This window comes from Onychostoma macrolepis, chromosome 07 (genome assembly GCF_012432095.1).
Source record: "Onychostoma macrolepis isolate SWU-2019 chromosome 07, ASM1243209v1, whole genome shotgun sequence".
Taxonomy (NCBI): Eukaryota; Metazoa; Chordata; class Actinopteri; order Cypriniformes; family Cyprinidae; genus Onychostoma; species Onychostoma macrolepis.
Genome location: NC_081161.1, coordinates 36,204,392 through 36,218,448, shown reverse-complemented (window position 1 = coordinate 36,218,448; position 14,057 = coordinate 36,204,392). Strand labels below are relative to the sequence as shown.

General features: G+C 37.7%; 1 protein-coding gene across 1 annotated transcript in view; it reads left to right on the top strand.

The window, feature by feature from the left end:
• Positions 1-14,057, top strand: part of dnah2 (dynein, axonemal, heavy chain 2) — a 135,366-nt gene that overhangs the window by 115,382 nt on the left and 5,927 nt on the right. Inside the window, 12 exon segments of the mRNA XM_058781820.1 lie at positions 752-878; positions 1,020-1,206; positions 1,743-1,891; positions 2,643-2,826; positions 4,658-4,848; positions 4,946-5,137; positions 6,264-6,448; positions 7,885-8,119; positions 8,224-8,375; positions 8,453-8,567; positions 12,096-12,272; positions 13,914-13,988. Coding sequence (XP_058637803.1) covers positions 752-878; positions 1,020-1,206; positions 1,743-1,891; positions 2,643-2,826; positions 4,658-4,848; positions 4,946-5,137; positions 6,264-6,448; positions 7,885-8,119; positions 8,224-8,375; positions 8,453-8,567; positions 12,096-12,272; positions 13,914-13,988 — 1,969 coding nt within the window.

Below are 14,057 nucleotides of genomic sequence, written 5' to 3'. Positions count from 1 at the left end.
GTCATACTTTTTCTTTGCGGAGGAAACATCAGTGTTACTTAAATATTATACATTAGTTGACCAATTCTAAATTACATATCTAAATAGTTTGTAATACTTTTCCACCTTTGCAATGCAGCTTTGTAGACATGCAGTAATTTTTTTCCATTATATAAACCTGTTTCAGTCCATTGTACCAAACTTGGAGAACCTTCTTCATTCCAATGTACTGTTATCATTTTTTTAGCTATCAGTAACAATATCCGTAGCACATATCTTTTTTCTTCATTGTAAATTTCTTTAGGCAATGCTCCCAATAAAAACACCACTGGATCTAGAGTTATTTCTACCTCTAGTATCTTGTCTATTTCTTTTTTTTAAATTTTTCCAAAATTCTTGAATCTTTGGGCAATGGTCTCCTATTTTACCACATTTTCTCCAACACAATGCTACAGATGGTTCTTTTACATATGTAGAAATCACATAAGGTGTATTAAAATATCAAATTTTTACTTTCCAGTCAAATTCTTTCCATAGTTGACTATTAATTCCTTTATGACATCCCTCACACAAAACTTCATATGTCTCATGCAAATGTAAATATGTTTATTTACTCATAGGAAATTTTTCATAAATGATGCACACACATATACAGCCACATATAAAATCACCATGTAGTGCTTGCTCGTTGTCATCTCACGTTTTTTATGATTTTTTAAATCATACTAAGCTGACTTTCAGAGTGATGTCAGAGAGTTTGATCTGTTTGCAGATACACCTGTCGAGGACTGTTTGAGTGTCACAAGCTCCTGTTCAGTTTCCACATGTGCGCCAAGATCCTGGAGGCGTCCAGAAAGCTCAACATTGATGAATACAGCTTCTTTCTCCGGGGGGGACTGGTGAGAGCTGCAAGAGGGAGTGTGTTTGTGTGTGTGTTCTGGTTCTGAAAGTGGATTTTTGGAAAAGATTGTTTTGACTTGTTTAAAAATAAAACAAAAAGTCCTCATGTTACATAAAGCAATCTGTATGGTGTGTGTTAGGTTCTGGATAAGGAGAAACAGATGGATAACCCCTGCTCTAGCTGGCTGTCGGACTCTAACTGGGACAACATAACTGAACTGGATAAACTGACTAATTTCCATGGACTCATGGCCTCGTTTGAGCAGTACCCTCGAGACTGGCACCTCTGGTACACCAATCCAGAACCAGAGAAAGCACCGCTTCCTGGTAATGTGTGTGTGTGTGTGTGTGTGTGTGTGTGTGTGTGTGTGTGTGTGTGTGTGTGGGCGTCAAGTTTTGTGTACATTGTGGGAACCTAATTTTAGGATATAAGTATTGGTTTGGGTTAGGAATCCTACAATCAGAATGATTCTGGCTCCTTAATGGTTCTTAATGGGAATCAGAGCCAATATCAGAGTTGTATGGATTTAAAATGGTGTTCTGTCCACACTGGCAGAAGAATGCATATACCATTATCCTGACGCAAATATAATTCAGTTCTGGTACTTAAAAAAAGGTGTCAATACTTAAAAAAATGGTTCATGGTTCAGAGATCCTAGTTAGGGAATAGAAAATATCATTAGAGCAATACGAAAACAATACAAGTCAATGAAAATTCCCCTTTTAAAGTTAGTGAAGTGAAACACATTATCACCTTGTTTCTTAATTTCCCTCTTCATTTCTCTTCCCTCTCTCCCTTCCTGACCTGAATGCCACAATCTGCCTCTTTGTTTTGTTTTTTCTCTCTTTCGCTCTCTGCACAGGGGAATGGCAAAAAAACTGCAATGAGCTGCAGAGGATGCTGATTGTACGATCTCTCCGACAGGATCGCGTCTCTCTCTGCGTCACGACTTTCGTCATCAATAACCTGGGCTCTCAGTTCATAGAGCCACCCATTCTCGATATGAAGGCTGTAAGTGACAAACACACAAAGATGTCTGCTCACCTTAAAGCTTAGTATGAAAATGAATCAACGAACAAAGAAATACATTTTTTTAGTTCTTTATATCATAGAGCAGGGGTGCCCAATCCTGCTCCTGGCGATCGACTGTCCTGCAAAGTTCAGCTCCAACTCTAATCAAACTCACCTTCCTTTAATTTTCAAGCGATCCTGAAGACCTTAATTAGTTGCTTCACATGTGTTTGATTAGAGTTGGAGCTGAACTTTGCAGGACAGTCAATCGCCAGGAGCAGGATTGGGCACCCTTGTCATAGAGGCTCTTGGGTGAGATGTGAAAATTGCAAAGTTTTGTGTTACATTAAGGTGAAATGTACTCAGATTGTCATTGACACCTTTCTATAAGAAGCTGACATTTTCAGCTTTTGAACTCAGAAAATTGAATGTGAGACTGCTTTTTAACTCTTACCTCTCTGGAGCATAACAACCAACACAATTTACCAACACCAGGGCTTTTTTTTTGCCGGCATACGTCTCCCTCTAGACAGAGAGTAAGAGACTGCATGAAATAAATCAGATATGCTTCAGGGTTACCTAAATGCAATTGATTTTTTTCCCCCTTTTTTCATTTTTCTCTCAGTTTTTTAGTATGCATTTTGACTTTTGCATTTAGAAAATAGAAGCAGTCAAAATCATCTGCATTTGTACCAAAACCCATTTACTGTGTGTGTGTGTGTGTGTGCGTGCGTGTGCGTGCGTGCCTTAGGTTTTAGCGGACAGCACCACAAGGACTCCTCTGATCTTTGTGCTGTCCGCTGGTGTGGACCCAACAGCAGCCCTGGTTCAGCTGGCAGAGACGTCAGGCATGGGTCAGCGCTTCTTTGCCCTCTCGCTGGGTCAAGGCCAGGCACCCATCGCAACACGGCTGATCAAAGAGGGAGTAGCAAATGGTGAGGTGATCTCACTGCCTGTGTTTTTGCCACTATTTATCTCCCTGTTTATAGCTTCTTCTGATAACTTCTAACAACTGTTTTCAACATTGATATTAATAGGGAAGCACCAAATCAGCATATTAAAATGGTTTCTGAAGGATCATATTACACTGAATACTGGAGTAATGGCAGTGGTGTAAAGTGTTGGAGTAAATCTAATTACTTAAGTACTTAATCAAAGACATTAGCAACTTTTACTCTCTACTTGACTACATTTTTGAATAAGTATATGTACTCTTTACTTTACTATGTTTCTGACGAGTAATACTGTTACACATTACATTTTGCATGGCACCTAACTTTTTCTACAGCAGTTTATTTCTGCTACAAAAGAAGTGATATCACCATCTAGGGCACTGAAGGTCTTGTGTGTCTTAGTCAATGTCTTAGTCAATCGCGATAGCCAATGAGAGCGAGCAAGCGTCACCTACCGGATGTTGCGTGCTTCTATAGCTGAAACTTGGCAGCCACAAACATGACATGAAAGCAGAGAATATCACCCATATTCTTTTCTATACTTTGTTTTTCACTGTGACACAGAACGCGCGCCAGGAGAGCCAGCTGACAACATTGATTGTCCTCTATTTGTTTTTCTTCTCTAGTCACGTTTGATCTCGCGAGTGTCAGTCGTGTGATTGTGAAATTGTTCCTACAGTCTTCAAGTATGTGGTCTCGCGGTCTGGTTGAATTGTCTGGTGTGTGCGTTCAGAGGATTATAAGGCTAAAAATCGGTTGAACTGTGGTCTCCCATGGTTTTAAAATTGTTTAAGATTTGAAAATCGTCTAGTGTGCAGCCAGCTTTAGCAGCTAGTTGCTGAATCACAGGTGTTTCATAAATGAGATGGGGACATAGAAGAGACCTTTTTGAAGGATATTGGTTTACTTATGCACTTCTGAGTGCTTGAGCTTAAATGAGACTTGAGTGTTTGTAGATGTTTAAGAGGATGGTGTGTCGACATTGATTTCATAATTACTCATAATTTTTTTACTGTATTTTTGATCAAATTAATGCAGCCTTGATGAGCATAAGAGATTTCTTTCAAAATCACTAAAAAATCCGACCAACCAACTTTTTGATGGTAGTATACTGTATATATTCTACTTTTTGCACCGAAATCAGTTTTATTTTACTTTTACAGGAGTATTTCCCACACTTTCTGTGACCCTGAGAATTAAACCATTTGTTGCTTACATTTACATTTATGCATTTGGCAGATGCTTTTATCCAAAGAGACTTACATTGCATTCAGCTTATAGATGTTATTAGTTCTTGCATTCGCAGGGAACCCATGCCCTTGGCATTGCTAGTGCCATGCTCTGCTGATTGAGATTAGTAATGTTGCTACTGTAGCTTTAATAGCTTTAGCTGTAGCCTCTGTAGTCTCTAGTCTCTAAATGACATCTAGGACTGACTAGCCTCTTCTCATATGCAATGAAAAACAGTGCTTCACAAGGTTGCTGAATACTGAATAGATATTGTGTGGTGGTCATATGTAAATTAGCTCATGGTTGTGATGTCACAAAATACTAGGGGTGATCCATATTTAGGGACTATCAGAGTGAATGAATAGCATAGAGACTTGGGAATTTTGTCTTTAGCCAATAAGCAACGACCTAGCAACTTCATAGCAACACGCTAACATGTTTTAAAAGTAGCTTAGCAGTCTCATTAAAAAATAAATAAATAAATAATAATACCGGCAAACACAACTCACATTTTCTTCAGAAAATTTCTAATCTAATGTACATTTACTAAGTCTACTAATCAAACTCTCATTCTCTTTGGCAGGTCATTGGGTGTTCTTGGCTAATTGCCACCTGTCTCTCTCTTGGATGTGTGAGCTGGATAAGTTAGTAGATGAGTTACAAATCCAAGAATGTCATCCAGATTTCCGACTGTGGCTAAGCTCCTCCCCTCACCCAGAATTCCCCATTGCCATCCTGCAGACAGGCATCAAAATCACTACTGAGCCTCCTAGGGTACACATATACATACTTTGCACAGTATAGTGAGATGTTTAAAATGGTGTGTACTGTAATTAAAGTGGTCTTTGTGTGTGTGTGTGTGTCTCTGTAGGGGGTGAAGTGGAATATGAAGCGTCTCTATCAGCGGGTGTCTGACTCTCAGTTCTCGCGCTGCTCGCGGCCGCTGCTGTACCGTAAGCTGCTCTTCACTCTCTGCTTCTTCCACAGCATCATCCTGGAAAGGAAGAAGTTCCTACAGCTCGGCTGGAACATTGTCTACAGCTTCAACGACTCTGACTTTGAGGTAGAGAAAGAGACAAGGATGTGAATTTTCAATGGTTATGTGGATTTCTGTGTTTTCCAAAGTATGACCAATGTGAATTGCTTACATTTAAGTAAAAAAAAATCTATTTCATTTACATTTAAAGTATATTTATTTCATGCATTTATTAGTGCATTTATTTTATAGCTTCCACATAAACTCCACATGGGTCGCTTATATCTTGCATTTGAAATTGCAAACTTGCATACCCTTTTCCCAAATAACAGTAATTATTTATTTGCACTTTTTATGATTATTTATATTAAATATGATTTTGTTTTTATTTTACAATACAATAGTTGTAAAAAAGTATGAAATCCTGCACACAAAAGAAAAAAAAATCTTCAAAAGTCTTTGTTCATAAAAGTACAAAAAAATGCACAGTGAAAAGACAACTTTTTCAATATCATACCATCATCAGTGACTACGTGTAGATTAGACCCCTGATCTCATTAAAGAGCTTTCACCATACTACTTCTAAATCAATCGAAAAAAACATGTTGTATACTTCAATCATATAATAAATATATATATCTAAAAGTAAAAATAAATAAACATATACCCAAAATATATTTAATGTATAGGGAAAGCTATTAAAATTACTCCTCAAAATCACTAAACTTCACACATTTTTAAAGAAAAATAATAGTACAATTATTTTTTATAATTTAATAATAAATTAAACATTGACTTCTTCACATTGATTTAGGAGAAAAACTGGTTTTCCTTTTTTTTGTCTGTAGCCAATCTTATTTTATTTGGTCCACTACTCATTTTTGTAGGCAGCAAAATTGTTAGGACTTTGGCAGCTTGTCAAAGTCATTATAGGTGAAAGCATGCATCTTATCTGCGCACATACCCTCAATGAAGCTGTGTGTTCACCTTTGCGTCCTGGTGATGCTGTAGCCTAAATTTCACATCATATTTTAAGCTCAAGATGAGCTGCATATTTAATAGGTATTGCCTATGGCTATGAAATTGTTGTTGAAAAAACATGTTTTAAAAATATACCATAAATAAATCTGTGAACTCGTGTGCATCTCTGACAAATGTATGGGTTTGTGAAGACTGACTGTTTAGTAATTATTCCTCTCTCTTTGTTTTTCAGGTGAGTGAGAATCTTCTGAGTCTTTATTTGGATGAGTATGAGGAAATCCCCTGGGATGCTCTCAAGTTTCTCATCGCTGGGATCAACTATGGAGGACATGTGACTGACGACTGGGACCGACGTTTACTTACCACCTACATCAACCAATATTTCTGTCCTGCTGTTATCGATACGCCATTCTTTAAGTGAGTTCACACACATAACATTTTTTTATGAAGTTAAATGGGAACATCCGTTGTTAAAAATTGTTTTAATTAAATCAAACCCTGACCTTACATCTTAAAGAGAACTTTTGCATTTTTATACTAAAACATGAGTAATTTAATTTATTAATATCCCTAAAGTAAAGTAAAGTCATTTCTGGAGACAAATTTGTCCCCAAAATACAGCCTAGTAAACCCAACCACACGCACAGAATCTCTAATGTACTCTCTGTTCAGTCCAAACACTGTACAGAGTCTTTAGTGTTTGTATGATCGTCACTCTTAGTCCCAGTTTTTGAACATTATGAAGAGAGCGTCCCCATATGGCGAGACTGTTTGCCTGGTTGCAAAAGAGCAAGACAATCTCACACACTCTCACGGACAGATCTTCTCATTACTCGCTCACACACAAACTTTGCATTGAATATATGTCAAGCCATCACACACACACACCCTTTGATCCCTGACACCCCTCTTTACCCTGCTGTGAGGATTCCCATGTGTCCTCTTCAGCCGGTAAGTCTGCTGCCACAGTTCTGATCTAACGAAGACCAACAGCTCCCCCATGGGGCCGAAAGATGAATCTCATAGCGTCCGAGTTAAGTGCTCCATTTCATCCGAGTCCCCTGGTCTTTCAGAACCCAGCAATACTGCATACATGGATGGAACATTTGTTACTATAGCAACCACATCCTATAATTACACTCAATCAGTGCCTTCATGGTGGCTTGAGTGCACAGCAGAGGCAGCTCTAAAGTTTTAGGCAGTAATAGAAATGAAATAGCATGGATTTACTGGACTTGGAGGGTGAAATAGGAATCGGCAGTAATTATAGTATCTGTGAAGTTTTACTGACAAACAGTTTAGCTACTATCAGTAATTTGATATGACCTGTAGATGAAAACTAAAGAAAGTGTTATTTTGAGAATGTGTATGAAATTGCCCTATAGCTTTACATTTTTATGAGCCAATACAAGGATTGTTCACACCAAGTCTGGCGCAGAAGTATAGCATTCCCAACTTGATTCTGATTTTTCTTTTGGCACCTACACTATTCACAACAAATCCAGTGCAACTAAATAACACAGAAATATATATTACTGTGCATATTTACAAGCTTTAACAACTATTTAACGATTCACATCAAATCCTTTGTTAAATACTGCCATGTGACTACATGATAAAGTATGACATTCATAATCGGTGTTATTTTAGTATTATTTATATACTGCTGTAGTTTTTAACTTTTTTTTTTTTTTTTTTGTCATTTTTATTAGTTGTTTTTTTTTTAATAATCTGTAATCTCTATTTAGCTTTTTTTTAATTTCAGTTTTAGAAATTTTAGTGATTCAACTTATTTTATTTCCGTTTTAATTAGGTTTTTTGAGCCTTTAAAAGCTGTTTGTTTGCATGTATAGGGTCTCCTCGTTGGTGCATTACTATGTTCCTCGTGATGGGCCTCAGTCCTCATATTTGGACTTCATTGGTCAGTTGCCAGCACTGGAGCACCCAGAACTATTTGGACAACACCCCAATGCTGACATCGCCAGCCAGATCACAGAGGCTCGAACCCTCTTCCACACACTGCTGTCTCTGCAGCCACAAGTCACCAGCACCGATGCCACCAGCACTGGAGCCAGCAGGGAAGATAAGGTGTGTATAAAAAATAGATTGGATTTACTGTTCTGATGGCATTTTTTAAAGATCTTTAAGCATATGTGACACTTAGAATTGAATGTGTAACTCTTTGTGTTTAGGTGTTGGAACTTTCTGCTGATGTTCTGCAAAAGATTCCTTCTGAGATTGACTATGAGGGTACTAGAAAGTTGCTAAAGGATGACCTTTCACCTCTAAATGTAGTACTGCTGCAGGAGATCCAAAGATACAACGCACTTCTGCACACCATCAGGTCTGTGTGTGGGAGCATAATAGTCATATTTGATTATGAATATTGACATGCTAACCGTGCTCTATTTGTGTGTGTAGATTGTCTCTCTTAGAGCTAGAGAAGGGCATTAAAGGTCTGGTTGTGATGTCCAGCAATCTAGAGGAGATATTTCACAATATCCATGATGCTCGTGTACCTCCTCTCTGGGAAAAGGTAAGAGAGGACATCTATACACATATATAAACGTTTTGAGTCTCTTATGCTCACCAAGGCTGCATTTATTTGATCAAACATACAAAAAAATGATTATGCTATGAAATATTACCGGTATTACAATTTGAAATAAGTGCTCAAGTGGATATTTGTTCATATTTTAAAATGTAGTTTATTACTTGATGACAAAGCTGTATTTCAGCAGCCATTCCGTGTCACATGATCCTTCACAAATCATTCTAATATGTTAATTTGGTGCTCTAGAAACATTTGTAAAAACTGTTTTACTTTCTTTTAGGATTCCTTGAAGAATAGAAAGTTAGTTTAATGCATTATTGATGAATAAAAGTATTAATTTCTTACTAAGCCCAAACTTTTGAATGGAAGTGTACATACACTGTATATCTGGGATTGCCTTCTCTGCACAGAATACATGCAATGCTTACAATTTAGCCAAAACAAGTTATCTTAGAGGTGACATATGCTCCCTCTGAAATGCTATCTAGGTAAGCATCTCACTAGGTTTTGGAGGAGTGCTTATAACTCTGTGAATCACACACACCAGGTCATGTTGTAGTTGTAATACAGCCCTGCGTGAGTGTGTGAAAGTGGGCTGTGAGGTCAGAGGTGTGTGTTCAGCGGAGAGCAACAGGAGTGTGTGAATGAATGGTTGAGAGGATTGCTCTGTGAAAGATGAGGTGAACAGAGCAACATTTAGAGGATTAAACACACACTCATCTTGGGTTTAAACACTCTTAGTGTTTGTTATAGACTGAGAGCTGCCCGAATCATGTCAAGAATGCACAGGCCTCGGTCCACAAGATTGTGTTACTAATGCCCTTGTGTGTGTTTTTAGGTCAACAAGAGTAGATGTTAGACCTTGTATTATTCTGATGTAGATTTGTGTGTGTGTGTGTGTGTGGGGGCGGGGGGGGGCTTCTTGGTTCATTTCTAAGGATAACTGGACTCAAATAAACTGAATAAACAAAACCATGTTTACTTGAAGATCTTTGGTAAGCGTATGGCCTATATACTAATCCAAATGCCAATCCATCCATCCCTCTATTCTGTCTCGTTTTCCATCTTTCTGCGCCTCTTTTACAAAATAAGTGGAGAGCATCCATTAAGACTTCCTCTCCAGCTGGGACTGTCCTTCTACCGTCTGCGGTGCCTCATTACTGTCTTCTCTTTTTCTCTTTCTTTCTCTCTCCATCCATCAGCCTATCTTTAACACGGAATGCGCAGTTCCTCTGTCTCTGTCCAGTGTTATATTTTGGCAGTGAATCGTTGTATCTTTGCTGAGATGTATGACTTTCATTTGCCGCTGACTCTCTCTGCTGTTCTTCACTCATCATTTCTCTTTTTTTCTCCCATCTTCCTTTCTTTCATGCTCTTTATAACTGCTAGTTTGTGAGTGGTGGAGGTGTCAGGCCTCATATGTTACATTGACACTGTTGACATAACCCGTTGTGACCTCAAAGGCTATTAAAAGATAACACTCACACCATTTATTCAATCTGGTCTTCTTTTTTAACTGACCTGGGATCAGTGGTTTCCAATCTGTGGAAGGCCATTTCTGAGTAAAAATAAATTAATTATAATTGTGACTTTGTTTCCTGCAATTTCATCTCTCATAATGGTGGCTTTATATCTAAGAATAATGACTTTATATTTCACAATTGAGATTTTATGTCTCATAATGTGTCTCTGTCACAGTTAGCCCTAGGCTTCCGTACCTGTGATGCACTGAAGAAAATAGATGTAATGGTGGAAAATTACTTTAATGTCATTCATGTTAGCTTATTGATTTAAAAAATCTGACATTACAAGCATTACTGACAGAACAAAATTAGAGTTTTAAAAACACTTTTGTTCAAATGCCCCTGCTTATTTTCATAATTATCAAAAGTATAATTTTCCTTACTAAAAACTAATTAGGAGAGCATAACCTCCATTACTTTGATGCACAATTTAAGTCCATAGGTGTGTAATTTTTGTACTATTTGCAAACTTTTAGTAATTATTAAAAATTTTGAATAAGCTTTTATTTTTATAATTTCATTTTTCATTTTAATTTTAGTTTACACTTATTAATTTTTTTTCTTTGGATATTTTTATTACCTTTTTAATATTTCCATTTAGATTTAATTTGTGTATTCTAGTTTTAATTTTGGTAAATTTAGTACTCCCATTTAAACTCATATTATTTCAGTTAACTTTCAGGGTTTTTTTTTTTTTGTTTTAAATCTTGTGTATGTTCAAAAGTTCAAAAGTTTAATTACCTGTGCGGAATGCACAAGGTTATGTTAATAAAAGCTAATTAATTTATGTGCAATTCATTAATGTATGTGCCCTTAACGCTAGCTGATCTCTGCATGCCAGTAAACTGGTTTTGTCATTTCTAATAGCATGCTATATGACAGTTTTTTCCTCCCCATTTTTTTTATTGTCACTCATTGTTCAGTGATGCTGAAATGTTGCTGTTCGACCAGATTTGTCTTTAAACTGCCTAGTTAAGAAAATCAACAATGGACATCATACACTTGGTTCCCATGATTGATTAATTCGTCGGAGCAAGGGTTTAGTTGATTATTTAGGGCACCCCATTTTCATGCACAGCTTCAATTTGGTGCGTGGGTGGTGGGAAAGTTTGGGAACTACTGCTCTGGAGTGCTAGATCAGATTAAAACATCAGCAGATACTCCATCAAAACCTTTTATCCTCATTTATATCACTCCATGTTGTCCCAGTTTCAAAGGGTAAAAGCGACAGCATTTATTCTGCCTAGAAATATCTCAAAACGTTTTCATTTTCATGCCAGCGAGAACCTAAATGCATAAAGGTTTTTTATGGCGCAGCGTGAAATGAAACTAATCATGAGTATTTTCCTAGTGCTGTGTGGCAGTTGCAGCGTTTGAAATGCTAATTCCTTTGGCACAAGCCACACTCACGTTTGATTTTTCTTTCTTTTTTAAAAAAAATCAAATCCAAATATCTTTGTTCTTTGAACACCAAAATAACATTGAAGGGTGAATAATTTCTCGAGTCCCAAGAATTCCAGAAAACATTGCACCATACTGTTCTGCACCGTCAGATTTCTGTTAGTTTAATTGCTCAATTCGAACTGGTTATGTAAGATTTGTTTAAAATTCTTTCGAGTCCAGACGTAATATTATACTCTGTGGCTCAATCACTCAAGATATTCTTCATGAACGACAGTAATGCATCTCATCCAAACCCACAGAAACTCTTCCTTTGTATCCTCTCAATGGCCTTGAGCGGCAGTTCTCATAAACCAGCTGAACTCGGAGTTACACAATACTCAATGAAAGGCCTTACTGTAAGCGGAGATAGATGTCACTAAGCTATTTTGTGCCGTTTGAAGTTGATGTTATGCCCTTGACCAGATTTCATTAATTTAGTGTCAAGTTCCTGCTGAGAGCAAGTGCTGTTGCAGAACAGTAAGATCATTTTAATTACACCACAAAAAAAGACACGCATCAGTAATGAGACGCTCTCCATCCTTAGGCGTACCCGTCCCTGAAGCCCTTGGCGTCTTGGACGAGGGACCTGTGCCAGCGCGTGGAGCAGTTTGCTCGCTGGGCGGAAACTGCTCGCCCTCCTGTCCTCTTCTGGCTGTCTGGATTTACCTTCCCTACGGGCTTCCTCACCGCTGTACTACAGAGCTCTGCACGCCAGAACAACGTGAGACACACACACACACAAAGTCAGCAACACATCATGAGACTCATACATATTCACACATACTTAACAGAGTCTTAGCACACTCTCAGGACATCAAACACATGTGGTGAAGGCTCTTTAGTGTCCTCTTATACTTAACTCAGTCACACACACTAGAGAGCTCAGTCAAAGATACAATACTGTTCAAAAGTTTGGTGTCAGTAAGATTAAGATTTTTTAAAAATACTTTTAAGACAATACATTGATCAAAAGTCACAGTGAAGACTTTTAACATTGTTACAAAATATTTATATTTCTAGTTCTATTTGTCATCATCAATTACATTTATAATTACATTCAAATAGAAAACAGTAATTGTAATAGTAGTTTGATCAAATGCAGCCTTGGTGAGCATAAGCAATTTCTTTAAAAAATGTTAACAATATCTTACTGACCCCATACTTTTGAATGGTAGTATAACTATAGGTAACTATCTGAACTAGATTCAGAATCCATGTAATCAAAGTCAGTAGGGTCCAAAAAAACACTCAACCCCACTGACTTTCACTGTATGGTCGAAAGAACAACGCATCATTTCGAAAATATCTTCTTTTATACATTAAAGAAGATACTTATTTTTTGGGCGAACTATCCCTCTAAACAAAAATGACAGAATCATGGCACGAACAAATTCCTGTTGATTGTAATAAGTTGTAACTGTGAATGTTAACTTTACAATTGATTTCTATGCATTGTGTGTGCGAAATAATAATGAACATCAATAAATCTTGCCCCAAACTACAATTCATTAAGCCAGATTATGAGGCAACATGCTTGTGTGTCTAAGCAATACTTCCCATCAATCTCTGTAGAAGAACAAGAATGATAAAATACACAGATAGAGAATCAATTACACACCTAATGTCAGTCCTCTGCACTTCATTTTGGTGCTCCAGTCTCTAAAACATCTTCCTGGGGATTTAAAGAGAGAGAGAAAGAAGTATGAAATTGCTCTATGTGTTCATTTTATTCTGAACAAAATCAATTCAGTGCACATCATAATTACAATTTCCAAACTCACAAGTGGAAACTTCCCAAGTGCAGCATTATATTTCTCATATGGACTTCAATCACAGCAAACCGATGGTCTATAATTCATTTGAGTAACATGCTCGGTAACACATTTTTACCGCATTACATTTACTAACACTTTGCATTCACATTCACTTACTCACACATTCTGCAGGGGACGCAGCACAATCCTGCTCCATTACCTTTCTAATGCCCCAGTGATGATGTTTATTCTTGGGTCCTTTTGGGATCTGCAAACAGGAGCTCTCACACTCCCCCAAAATCACATTCTGCTCAGCTGCTCAATAGCTTCAGGAGCACAGCAGCAAAATGAGCTGCATCTGATGATCAAGAGACACCTGCGACGCTTCAGGGCAGCCAATTCTGCAGCAAATGGACTGAAAAACAAATGTCCTAATGTGTAATGTCCCCACACACCGACAGGTGGCTAGTAAGAACTGAGGATACACTTAAAGTGGCCATATCTTGGCAGTACTGTAACTGTGTGTGTGTGAGAGAGAGAGAGTTTTTTTTTTTTTTTTTTCTGCTGCTGGCAGTGATTCTGATATCAGTGTTGTGTTTGCTGTGCAGGTGTCTGTAGACACTCTATCCTGGGAGTTCATTGTCAGCACTATGGATGACAAGAATCTGCATTCCCCTCCCAAGGTGAGTAACTGCTGCCATCCGCTGTCCATTAGGAGCTGATGCACCTGACATTTGCATCTCTCTCATTGC